Source organism: Humulus lupulus, chromosome 4, assembly GCF_963169125.1.
Source record: "Humulus lupulus chromosome 4, drHumLupu1.1, whole genome shotgun sequence".
NCBI lineage: Eukaryota > Viridiplantae > Streptophyta > Magnoliopsida > Rosales > Cannabaceae > Humulus > Humulus lupulus.
In genome coordinates this window covers 209,974,991-209,989,275 of record NC_084796.1, presented here as the reverse complement: position 1 = coordinate 209,989,275, position 14,285 = coordinate 209,974,991, and the positions used below count along the sequence as shown (strand labels likewise).

The 14,285-nt window shown below is 33.4% G+C and overlaps 1 protein-coding gene and 1 long non-coding RNA gene across 3 annotated transcripts; both read right to left on the bottom strand.

The window, feature by feature from the left end:
• Positions 1–5,408: 5,408 nt before the first annotated feature.
• On the bottom strand, positions 5,409–6,037 carry LOC133829379 (uncharacterized). Of its 2 annotated transcripts, XR_009891725.1 has the most exons (3): positions 5,979–6,037; positions 5,819–5,872; positions 5,409–5,488 (listed from the first exon to the last, which is right to left on the bottom strand). It is a non-coding gene; the product is annotated as an uncharacterized LOC133829379 (long non-coding RNA). The 2 variants fall into 2 exon arrangements; XR_009891724.1 differs by lacking the exon at positions 5,409–5,488 and having other exon boundaries at positions 5,719–5,872.
• A 1,820-nt stretch (positions 6,038–7,857) lies between these two features.
• On the bottom strand, positions 7,858–9,321 carry LOC133832847 (PHD finger protein EHD3-like). Its single transcript, XM_062263130.1, has 2 exons — positions 8,971–9,321; positions 7,858–8,802 (listed from the first exon to the last, which is right to left on the bottom strand). Exons 1-2 carry the CDS (start codon positions 9,319–9,321, stop codon positions 7,858–7,860), a joined length of 1,296 nt encoding a protein of 431 aa, XP_062119114.1.
• Positions 9,322–14,285: the final 4,964 nt, after the last annotated feature.

Sequence of the window (14,285 nt, the reverse complement as noted above, 5' to 3'; positions counted from 1 at the left end):
CATTTAAATCGACATAGTCATTTTCCAGAAAAGTAGTATTCGTAAAACTAAACACTTTCTTTTTCTGAATGACTATAGAAAATTCCACCTCGAGTACCTTTAGGATAGCCAACAAACATGAAAATTTTAGTTCACGGTTCTAGCTTTCCCTCCTTTTTCCTCAGGCTGTGGGCAGGACACCCCCAGATTCTATAATGGCATAAACTAGGTTCACGACCATTCCAGCGTTCTAAAGGTGTTTTGGGGATTGATTTGGACAACACGACATTGAGAATGTTGTTTCCAGTTTCAATTGCGTGTCCCTAGAATGAAGTTGGTAGAGTTGAGTAACTAAGCATGCATCTAACCATTTCTAATAAAGTTCTGTTCCGGCATTCCGCTACACCATTTTGTTGTGGAGTACCTGGGGCAGTAAGTTGTGATAAAATCTCAAGTTCAATTAAATGATCTTGGAAATGCATATCCAAATATTCTCCACCCCTATCAGATCACAAGATCATTAACGTTTTACCTAATTGGTTCTGAGCCATAGCTAAGTATTCCTGAAACTTTGAAAATGCTTCTAATTTCCTATTCATTAGGTAAAGACATGAGTATCTAGAGTAATCATCAATGAAAGTGATGAAATACTCAAAACCACCCCTAGCTTGTACATTCAAAGGTCCACAAACATCTGAATGCACAAGTCCAAGTGGTTCTTTGGCCCTATCACCCTTTGCAGAGAATTGATGCTTGGCCAGTTTGCCTTATAGAGAAGATTCACAGACATGTAATTCACCTAAGGTGAGTTCCCTCAAAGGTCGTTCCTTTGTAAGTCTTTGAATTCTATCATAGCAATTGTGACCTAGTCTCAAATGCCATAAATATGTCATGTTGTCATTTTTGGTCTTTTGATGTTTATTGGTCCTAGGTTTAGCTACTTTGAATAAATCATTGTTAAGAGCGAGGAGTTCGTTATTTCCTAGAATATAAAACCCATTTTCCAAACATGCAATACACAATTGTGATCCATTGAAAGAAATAGATATATTATAACTTGTGAAATTCATAACAAAATTTTCTAATTGCAACATGAAAACTGATATTAAAATTCTACTAAAATCCAAAATAAAAAATGTATCATTTAAAATTAAAAATTTATTTTCGAACTTCAGACAAGTTCTTCCTCTAGCTTGGACCACAACGAACACTCCGTTCCCAACTCTAATCTTTGAACCGTCTTTGTCCACTTCCTCCTATGATCCAAGAAGTTGGAAAGAGTTACAAACATGGTTAATAGATCCAGAATCAACAATCCAAACAGATTTAGCATTCTCTAAAACACATGTTTCTAAGATATATGAACTATAATCATTACCTTTGCTTTTAGCTGCTAGAAACGTGGGACAATCCTGTTTCCAATGCCCCTTCTATTTGCAGTGAAAACACTTACCTTTTCCTTTCTTGCTTTTCTTGTTCTTCCCCTTAGGTGTTTGTGCATTTGGTTGTGCACTCGTCTTTGCAGCCTTTGTAGGCTTAGGGTTGTTGTTTTGTCCACCTTTCCTCCTGTTTTGCAGCTTTTGAAGACGGCGCTTGGTTAGCTTCAGCCTTAGCTGGATCAGGAGTAGTAGTAGTAGTAGTTGTCTTCTCTTCTCCTCCCTTACTTGGTCCACCCATGATAGACTCAAAAGTCTTAAGCTCGTTCATGAGCTGCGTCAGACCATAGTTGACTTTATTCAACACATAGTTGGTGGTGAATGGCAAGAAAGCTGGAGAGAGACTGTTGAGGAATAAGTCGACTTGAGTTTCCTCATCTATTGTTGCTCCATGCATTTCATCTTCCTGAAATTAGTTTGTCATTTTGATCAGATGATCGCAAACATGTTGAGAAGGTGCCATCCGAGCATTGGCATATTTCTTCGTGGCCAAAAAACGAGTTTGCGCTGACGTGGCACCAGACATGTCTTGAAGTTGATCCATGATTTTGTAGGTCATCTCGACATTGTCCATCTTTGTCTTGAGAGAGTCGACCATACTAGTCAACATGTAGTACCACGTCTTGTTGCTAGTTGCTTGCCAACGCTCATACTTATCCCTCACAGACTTGGAGGTTCCTTCAGCTGGAACTGTCGGGATTCCTCAGTCATGACGAACTTGGTGTTGTCACCAATCAACACAATGATGATGTTTTGTTCACCGTAGCTTGCACTACTACAAAATTGACATGGGACGATGGTTTTAAACCGTCGTATGGACTCTCGTACGTCGGTTCTAATACCGTCATCCCATGCAATGTCATGCCATGTAAATCATGACATGACAGTTTAAATAAAAGTGTCATCTCTTGTCGTAAATGAGACGATGGTTCCTATACAAGCGTTGTCTCTTGTGGTACATGAGACGACAGTTTTTGTGCAAGCGTCATCAACTGCAGTAAATCAGACAATAGTTCCTACTCAAGCGTCATCCTCCTGCAGTACATGAGATGACAATTTATGTGCAAGCATCGTCCCCCGCAATACATAAGACGACAGTTTTGTGGAGACCGACGTCCCATGTAGAATATGAGAATTTTTTCATTTCTCTATTTTCAACCACTATATTCATTCATAATTTCCTGTGTAATTACAACATAGTTCAGACAGAATAAACAGGCAGAAATAGAACTCAGTATGTTCCAAATCTAAAAATTACAAGATCAAAATATACATTTTATGGTATGTTTGAGTTTTATGACATTTCTTACTCTATGTTTGAGTTTTATAAGACACATTGATCTTACTTTATATCTTTAAATGTTATAAAATTATTTTTTTAATTAAATATGCGAGGCGTACGCCACTCACAAAAACAAAACGCCTTGAGGCGTATTAGCGGTATTTTAAACATTGCTTGCTACCAATGTATCAATCCAAGTGTGACAACATATTCATTGCGATATCATTTATAGGAGTATTGTCATTAAAATTTTGAAGAGAAAACATTAAAGTATAAAAGTAAATCAAACAAAAAATCGGACAGCAAATACCCTAATTTACTAGCTTAGCCATCTATCACAATCAACACAAACAAATCAAACAACACACATGTTTTCATCCATATATCACAGCAGCACACAAAATTTTCAGAACCTACTTCACTAATACATGCAAGTATTCAACCTTCCGTTATCATCGCAGCACACAATTATAATCCCAGAACCTACTTCACTATGGATGAATATTTAAGATATTCAAACTCCTCTAAAATACACATGTATAATATTAAAAAGAATAAAAGAATAATAATACTACTACCAGCAAATGTACCTGATAATCGCCCGCATGATGATGACACATCGCTTGCTAGGTGATGAATAATTTCTTTAAATAGAAAATTTTCAATATAATGGATTAGATCTAAGGATGATATGCATATTATATAAACCTAGCTATCTATACTTGCGATGTTAATCGAAATTTATAACAAAATAGGTCTAATATCCAATCAATTTTTTTATTACTGTTGTAAAAGGAAAAAAAAATGCAATTATGATAGCTAAAGGTAGATGCAGGTACTAAACGAGTGATAGATTGACTTAGTTACTTATTTGCTTATTACCATGGGTCAAATGATTTTCTCATTTTCTGAATGAAATGTATATGGGTCAAACAGAAGCTTCTCTATCCGTATACAATAATTCAAAATATTTTACCAAGTGAAATAATTTGATAGGGATGAATGATCTTAAATTTAATAATAAAATGTTAACAAGTGGAAGATTTTTGTCTTATTGATTGCTTTTAAGTTATTTGAATTGATCAATCAATATATCTATATATATACAGAAAAATATTATTATAAATTATAATATATATACGGCACACATATGGATAGTATGAAACACGAGGAGCTCATTAGGAAAAGCTAATTGAAAAAGATGTGGAATTTGAAAGTACTATTGAGGAAGTTGATGTGTTACACCAATTAAGAATCTTTGTATAGTTTTTAAGTTGTAGAACAATGGGTAGCAGCCTAGTCCAGCCACTCCATATGAAAACTATGTCTCAACTATACTTTTATTTTGTATATGGATTGATATATTTCTTGACCAATATCATATATATTATTATCATTTCCCCCACCTTCACCAAAATTCTAATTATCTCTCTTAAATATGCTATATTAATATTATACTCTTCTGGCAGGGCAAGCACAAACTAACAGGCATCAATACATCAAAGTTGTATCATCATGCATACCATTTTAGATATATATCTTTATAGTTATAAGATCAAAAAAGAATCTTAGCCAAAAAAAAAAATTAAACAAAAACAAAAAAGGAAAGGAAAGAAACAGAGAATGCACTGCATGTACTCTAAATTTAATTTGATGAACTTTGAGGAGTTCTAATGATTAATAATCATTGGATTAACTCAACCATTGATCTAACAGTTATTGGGTGGACGGGATGCAAAATCTACTCCTATATATTGATAGACACACACTCTTATATTATTCAGTATATTAGCAAGAAATAACATTATAACTAGCTAGCTAGAATAATAGGGTACAAAAGCTTACACCGTGGGTTACATATATGCATGGTTAAGAAAAATACAATTAATAATAAATTCCTCCTCTTCACAATCTTCTTATCTACTAAATTCTTACCTCATCGTTGGCCTTGGCCAATGATTATAAGCCAATGTCATGTAACAGAGTAACACGTTATCAGCTTGTCTAGTCATGTCAATATATTAATGTTTCAATGCTTTAAAAAAGACACTCAAATCAATTCATCACTTTAGAATCCACAGCTAGAGAAAAGTAAGTAATATGGTGGGAAAAGAGTTGAAACTTAGAAAAGAAAATTCATAGAGACTGATTAAAGAGGACATCTGTGAACCTTGATTTAGGTTAATGCGACAGAAACATAAAAATTCCACCAGAAAATGAAACTCAATATATATGCAAAACGGCATAATGATAAAGATGAGTAAAAAGATTTATGTGCACTATCTCTGAAGAAAAAAAAGAGTCAGATATGGTATTTTTATTGTTTCCTATACATATAAGGATACTCAGAGATGACCAACCTGAAGTTGTTTTTCACAGCTTTTAAGTCTTTCCGTATAATCTTTTACTTGCAGAAAACATTTGTGAAGCTGCAGATGATTAAAGAAACATCAGCATTGAATCCAGTCCAATCATTGTCCGAGTAGAATTTTCACCAGCTTTATATTAATAAATAGTTGAAAATACCTTGGTCAACTGTGTCTTATTGTATGATGAGGTTTTCTTTGCATTAATCAAAGAGTCTTCCAATTTGTGCATCAATCATCAAAATATTACGGGGAAATGAAAGCCACTTGCTGATAATGTGAAAACGGAAGTGGTGAAACGAATAATTATTGAAAAAGTAAAATTATATAACTCAAGCAAGAAGAATACAATTTACCTTGGACTTCTGCTGCAAGTGCAAAACAGATTTTCCTTTCTCTTCTAACTTATCTTCCATCTGCAGAATCTGAAAAGTAATGAATCTTAGATTCTCCTCCACACAAAAAGCTGATATAAAGATAACAATGTGCGTGTGTTTCCACTGAATTCTTAGCAGCGAAGGTTTGACTGTGCATTTACTCCACCAAGAAAGTGGCCAGGCTCATGTTCTTTCCTTTTGTCTATATCCATGATCCTTAATGAACGGTAGCTCCCTCAAATAAAGAAACTAAGGAAACTACCACATATCTTCCGATGGTCATCAGTAAACTTCTGAAAATAATTGGAACCTCTTGAAATTGTAAGCAAACAATGTACAAGCATAAGATTCTTCTTCAAATCAAAATGAAAGACAAACCTCTTTGTTGAGTTCTTCAAGCCTTTGGCTCGATCTAATCAGTTGTTCTTCTAGCTGATAGGGTAAAAAAAAAGATTTAAAAAGGAAAAAGAGAGAGAATCCCAAAAAAATACATGGATGCCATTACTTACTTAACAGGAAAACCAGAATGTGAACTTACTTGGTCATCATTTAGATCGCTTAAAAATTCTCTACTGTGTCGATCAACTTTAGTTGACCTGGAGAAAACCAAAATGATAGCATGGTGAAACAAATGTAAAGCCTAATGCCAATATGTTAAAGTATATGATTTTCTATCCTCTTGCTCCACAGAAAGATAATGATTTTTTTTTTCTAAAAAAAAAACATTGCTACTTAACCAATGACAAAACAAGAGAAGATCTGCAGGGTGGCATTATACAGCAAGATAACATACTGCCAAAAAGTACAAAGGACTTTTACATGATGAAGCACATATTTGAACTCAAAGAGGATTCAGGATTCAGGTATCTACATATCACAGTGGTACCCAAGGACTCCAACTCAACAAAACATCCATTTTTCTCGATCTGAGAAGAAATTGATGCACTTTACATTCACATTCACCTTGAGCCAGATGGGAACATATCTAGCCTTATTTGAAAGTAGACAGAAACTCAGAGGGATACTTGGTGGGGTTACTCAAAGAAATGGAATCTACACAAGGTAGACTTAAAAACTTAGTAAAATAAGTTTTGAATTTTTTAAAAGGATTCCAAAGTTGATAAGAATCATATTCCTATAAATCTTATATGTATATATATAACTTGAAAATAATAACACCAAAGCATTAACTCAATAGTAGAAAACAGATAAGCAAATACCCTTCCCATTAACTAACACGCCCCTCCAAGAGTTCAACAAATTCAATATCATCCTCTAGTCTTTTAAAGTGAATATACGCTCTAAATAACCAATCCTTCTAAAATTAATAAATAAACTGGATTCACTGGTCAATGCTCTTTTAAATTGCACAAACACAAACTTCCCACAAACATACAAGAATATAAAAGTCCTAACTCACCTTTCACCAACACAGATTCAGTACACAAATCAAGATCAAGTCCTTTACCTGTAAAGATTAAAGATAGAAATTAGTATTCAATACCATAATTAACCACAGCCATAGCAAAGAAATTAGTAATATATGACACACAATAAATAATATACTTAATTAATTGAGGTGGCATATGCATTTCTCAGCCACTGGTGCATTAATCTCTAACACAAACAAACCAATTATTGATTGGCCCAGCTTACTTTTGCAAATTTTCACAAGTTTTAATAACTTGTTTTCTTAAATCTTAACTACCAATAACATTTAAAGACAAACTTAACACAGAAGGACAGACACCTATTAGAACTCCAATCAATTTTCCTTTTTGTGTAAAAACTCATGAAATTTTATATCTGTCTCACATATGAAAACACATAACCACCCTGAAATATAAGATGAAATTATCTTTCAGTCCTAAATTCTCATTTCCTTTCTTTTATCATTTCCTTCATTATATTTACAAGTCATACACAACATGCTTAAATTTTTTTTTTTTTGAAGAAAGAAAAATATCCTTAATTTTGATTACCAAGAGCAGCTGTTTCATAACTCGTTTTTCTGCATTTTACAAGAATGACTGAAAAAAAACATTAGCTTCTAATAGCTCTTGAAACAAACATATGTACTTGTATGGTACAGTATTAGAAACATGCATATTCAACAATGGCTATTAAAATGGTCACTCTACCAGATTGACATAGTGATTCTCATACCCTTTCACTTCAATAAGGGGAGGAAGTCTTCCCTGAGATGTGTATCAAAATATATATATATATCAGCAAATCGAACTCAGCTTACAACCTACCAAAATATCAACCCTCAAATTAACGAGGCAAAAGGAAATTAGCGAGGGAAAAAAGAAAATCATTAGCACAAGGATATATGCCTAAGAGATGAGACATTACTCGTTGAGACTGAAAAATTACAGTCTCCCTCTATCCCAGCATTATCTAGTAGTTTTGACCTAAATGCCAGCCAAATCCTCTTCATAGTTAAGAGTATTGACTGCAGTTAACAGCATCTCCATTCCTCCACCTTTATCTGATCCCATGATTCCTTTACTTTTCCACTTTCCATGATTTTCAAATGTCACTATTCTTCCACTGCGTTTCTTTTTCTGTTTGTTTTCAGAATTCTCATATGCCCTTTTTGCTGTCCTTATTGCGTGCAATTTATCTGCACACGATCTGCAAAACCACTGTCCCTCTGGAAAACTAGTCAATTCTGGTTTCAGACAATAGATATGGTATGCACAATCGCAGGCATCACATATAATGATATCATCATCATCTTTATTAGTAAGACAAGATCTGGACAAGCAAGACGGCCAGTACCAGCCAGTAGTACCATACGATTTTAGCTGCTTTTTTGTCAAACACCTTGCATGATAGAGTTTAAAGGGGCAGAATTGATGGTCGCATAATTTTACCTTCTCACCTTCTCGTATCTCACTTTCACAAATTTTACAGCGTTCTATCCTTTCACTCTTTTTTGATTCTTTTTCTTCACATGTACCACAGTTTGAATCATCACCCAGTTCAAGTGCCTCTTCATTTGTACAAGAACTTCCATTACCAACACCCTTGACCACAGTCTTATTCATCCTCTCACACACCACACAATTTTCACGATGTGAACGAATTCCACAGGCAGTGCAAGCAGCACAATACCAACTTTTTGGGGGAATCTCTTCAACAGCTGGTTCAATGCAGGATATGTGATACATCTCCTCACATGAATCACAAACTAGACAGTCCCTCCCATCTTCTTTGTATCCACAATGCCTACAAGGGAAATTTCTGTATTCACAACAATCCTCTCCCCGATCCACCTTAGTGTGAGCGTTAGATTCCCAGCGGCAGAACTCTTGTTTTCCATCTTCAGATGCGCTGCGAACTAAACCCCCCACCTACTTACTATAGCAAGAAATCGAAAAATCAGAGAGGTTTTTTGCAAGAGAAACCATCTCAGCACCAACCGCTTGAAGCTTTCCCCAACCCTGTTGAATATCTTAATGGAATAGCATAGGAGAATGGTTGTAGGCTCCAGCTTTCATCCTTGAGTTTATAAGAGTAACGTCAAAAAACATGTCAATCTTTATTTCTTGGAAGTTTTCTAACAAAAGCTTGCAGAGTGAGGTAAACTTTTCTGATGTTAGAATATCAAAACAAGTATGATGACACATCTCAGTGACTGAGCGATGATTTAAGCTATCTAAATGTCCATTGGATACAACACCCACTTGCCCACTAGCATCTTTCTGAAATCCTTTTAAGAGACTATGTGGTTGTGAACTGCACCTCTCTCTATTCTCAATGTGATGATCACACTTAGCTCTTGCTACATGATTAATATCAGGAAAGAATTCAAGTGCATCTTGAATGCATCCATGCATACCACCTTCACTCTCACTTAAAGACTGATACATATGCTCCAAAACAATTTTCCAAGGCCTCCGTGAACAATTTTTCAAACCAAAGAGAAAAGAAAAAATACAGAATTTTATCATCAGCTATTATGTAAAGCATAAATTATAAAGGGAAAGAATCAAAACCTTGAGTGAATTATAAGAATGCCATACCTGGGCTCAAATTCCTTGATTTCATCAAGCTCACTCCCACAAGTATCTGCCTATTGCACTTTCCTTCTTTCTGTGCCAGGTATATCACCACTGCATTCCGCTATTTGTTCCCATGGTAAGACGAATTTTTTAGTCAACATTGTTACAGTGTAAGTACTATATATATATGCTTATATATTGAACTGGTAATATTGTGTCTTCATGACCTGTTTTTGTAGTGTTTGACAACCATTACTGGCTACCTTTCATTCCGCTAGGGGTAAGATTAAAACTTCACCAAACTATATTTATACTTGTTTTATAACATATATTTGTCTTATTAATCTTACTCAACACACCAGCCCATAAAAAGCTACTTACAAATAATAACAAAACAGAGAAATACCCGAAAAACAATTCATCTTAAAATCAGTCAAATTGTAGACAAAAGTAGAACAAGTTATCTATGAACAAAAATAAAATCTGGGAATTTTGAGAGTAAGCACCTCAGTGCTTTACTTTGAAATTTTATAGAATAACAGAAAGATAGATACAGAGATGCTAAAAAAGAAAAAAGAATGAAAGAAACACAAATGGAAGATACTTAATAGAAATTACGATCTTGATTTCTGCCCATAGCTTTACCATAATTTCTTCTTCTTCTTTCTTTACAATACAAAGACATACAATGGTACAACATGAGTCAATACCCTTACAAATTCGCATTTACAGAGAAGAAGCCCCAAATAACCAAACCTATTATCAAACCTTGAACAGAACTTAATTATTTCCCACATATAATAAATTCACCACAAAGAACAACCAAGAACAACCAAATATGCTAATGCCGAAAATCACCAAATTTGAAAGAATGTCGTTTGAAAGAGATGCTTACCCAGATTTTCCCAGACACCGGAAGTTCTTGCTTCCCCAAATCTGCCCAAAAGTTATGCCTTTGCCGTGCTCAGAAAATTAATGAGATGCTCGAATGCAGAGACAACAATGTTTGTCTCATTCGGCGCTTCATTGACAGGGACGACGAGCAGCAGCAAAAGAAATTGGGGGGAAAAAGAAGAAGAAGAAATTGGAAAAGAGAAACAAGGTTAGAGGAAAAATAAAATAATATCTTTAGTTTTTTACTTTTATTAAATAAAATCTTATTATAAAATAAATTTCTTTAATTTCCTTTTGGCCCCAAATTTCAAAAATCATCTCTATTAAGTCCTTTACTAAATTCATTTTATTTTTTAAAAACCCCATTTTTAATTAAATAATATTTTAATCCAATAATCTTGACTAATCAAAACTCTTTCTTTTAATCCCAAATATTATTATTAAATCATAATTTATTTTAAATCTCACAAATTTTAGGATAAACCTTTCATCCAATTGGATATATATTATTATTTATCCAAATAAATGATAATATAAATTTAGAGGGAAATATTTCTTTATAGTCTCAAAATTGGTATTGATTAGAAAATCCGTATTGTATTAGACAACAGTTTAAGTAGAAATGTTGTCTCATGTTAAAAATAGGCATGTTACAACAGTCTCATTCGAACTGTCGTTTCATGTGAGTTTTAATTTGCATGGCACAATAGTTTGTGAGCGACTGTTGTATCATGTATATTTTTAACATGACACAGCAGTTCTACTACAAACGTCATCTCATGCATGTCGTCTAAGTACAATTTTGTAGTACTGTTGGTTGCAAGGAAGCGCGCATGGTTTGGTCTAGTTGCCAAGGGTGACGAGTTGGTGTGCGCGCGCGAGTGGGCAACGAGAGTAAAAAATTTTGGAAAAAAAATTGACCAATTTTTCAAATCAAAACTTTTTTCTAATTCATTTTTACCATGTTTTACACAAAATAAAGCATATATAAAAATTAATGGCATAAAAAACACAACAAAATAACCAAAAATTGCTAATAATCACATCGAATTCAATATGCTTCATAAAAATATGAAATCCATCTAATTACTCAAACACATCAAATAATTCAATTTTTAGCATGTTCATGCAAGAAAATAAAGATTAACCTGACTCTGAGGCCAGTTGTTGGGAAACTTATATAGGATCTTGTTTATTTTCATGTAGATCTTATATTAAACAAATTAATATAAGAAAACCTAAAACATGTTTCTAAAATTGAATTCAAACAGAAATAATGATAAGAATACTTACATTATACGCAGGGGAATGATAGAGTCCTTCCTTCAGTTCCTCTAACCCTTGTATCCTTTCTGTCGCAGAGTATTACCAAGAAACTGAATCATTCTTCAATTTTCTTCACAGCCTTCCAAAGTATCCTTAGAATCACCTAGACTAGGGTAGGAAATTCTCAACACATGAGATAGATACAGAGAGAAGAAGAGAAAAGAATAATGTGATTTAGAAAATGACTTATGTTTGTAAAGAGAATCTAAAACCTACTAAATCTTTTGATATTCTCATAAACTTGTGTCTGTCATCTCTCACTTAGCACTCTTTTTACAGACTCAATTAGGCCATTTAATTTAATTAAAAAATCAATAAAATAATAGATAATAGCATCCCTAGGTCGAAATTATCATGGGCTTTAGGCCCATGAAATTTCCCATTTAATTATAGGCTCGTTGGACTTAAAATCAAGGCCTATATTATTTTCTATTGATTTAATTAATTAAGTAATTATTAAAATCCTTTATCAAATTAATTATTTATAATTTGAACCTATATTTAAACTTATTAATTAATTTAGATACCAATTTATCTTAATAATAAATCTTCCATAATTTCTCTTTTCTTCTCTAAATTGTAAAACTCTGTGAAACTATCCAAAATTGACCTGGTCAACTTTGATAATTCTAATTGATAATTAAATAAAATTATTGAGACTATCTAAATGATTTTATCCAAGGTACAGTGGGGACCATGGGCCTATGAAATCAAGCTCCAATAAGTTATCATAAATCTAACAAATAAATTTACTAACTTAGTAATTCCTCGTGACTCCACTAAGGACTCGGAATTGCACTCTTGAATTCATAGAACACTCTATAACAAATATAGATACGCTATTAATTATCCATTGTTACAACCATAATTATCACTCAATCCTCTATAGACAGTCTACAATGAGATCAAACTAAAATACCGTTTTACCCCTCATTGTATTTTATCCTTAAAACACTTAGTTCCTTATAAATGATATTTCTATAAACTAATATTAATTACTGAAATGAGATCTCTATCATTTAGCACCTTGAACCAAACTAAAAGGAAACAATCATTTTACTTCTTCATCAGAAGCTATAGATGTTCATTTCTATGATTAATACTCCCACTCAATTATACTACCGAGTTCCCAAGATGTAAATATGGGCTAGTCCGTAGGGTAAGATGGTAACGAACAAGTCAAAAAACTCAAATAATACAATCAGTTAGAATACTAACCACTCAAAATTAAGATTGAATTGACCTATGGTCAACTATATGATATGACTAGAATAGATAACAATGGTATGTTTACTTATCCTTTCTACTGTCAATATCAATCCAGTCTGATGTAACAAATACATCCGATCTTATCTATTTTGCTAATGTTATGGAAAGAACATAACACTACAATGTGTAAGTAGATCATATCGTTGATTGGCAAGTCAGTGTAAATCCTGTGCACTGACTAATCTTAGAACTAACTTATTTTGAACATATAATCATATTTATATTCCACTGTGATTACGTCGCTATAAATACGATTAGCTATATGCTCGGGATTTAATAGAAATTTATATTAAACAACTAATCATGAAAACAAAACATGTAAGCAAAGTGATTGACCAAGTCAAAAAATAATTTCTATTCTTTTATTGATAATAAAATGAGATTGCAAATAAATTGGGTTTTAATTAGGGCATAATACCCCAACATGTTTCACCACATCCCACCATATTCTTGTGTCCAACTTGAGTAGGTGAGCTACTGTGAAACGCCATATACTAACACTTTGTAAACATCTCCATGATCATAAACTTATAGAAGAAAACCACTTATTATATGAAAATTTCAGTGGGGTCTTGCTAAAATATGCAAGTTGGGCCCAATAGTTTAAAATAAAATAAAGTTCTCATGCAACGTTTTAAAAATAAATATAGTTCAAATCCCACTGATAAGTTTTGGAATCATAAATAAAAACGTAACATAATTCTTTAAAATTGGCATTTTAACCTAATTGTCTACTCGCCCATAGGATACCCCCACGCCATACACACCCTGACGTTGCAACTCCCCACATCACCAGGCGTCCCAAAGAGAAACCATATTTGCTACCTGAAAGGGAAAGTAAGGGGGTGAGCTAAAAGGCCAGTAAGGAAGTACAAACAACATACAAGTAAACATAACAAAACATATTCATATCCATACATCGATATACATCATACATATATGTAATGACCCACTAATCTAGACTTTTTGGACCATTAACGAAACTATACATAAACTTACATTTTTACGAAAATACAATAATTTTATTAAGTAACTTGTAAAATAAGAGTTACTTACAAACAAATACTAAGAAGGATATGGGATCCCATTGTCTTTAAAAACAAAACATGATTTAAATGAAAAGAATTACATAAGAAATGCGGAAAATACATATAAAACCATAAAAGATAAAATGAGACTTCATCCTCGAATCGAATAATGCTCGGCCCCTTGACTCCATTCACCATCGATACACATCCTCTAAGCGTCACAAATCTTACCGCCTCTAAAGCTATTTTCCTGCACATAAAACAAAAAGGAATGAGCCTAATGCCCAGCAAGGAAAATCTAACACATAGTCATAC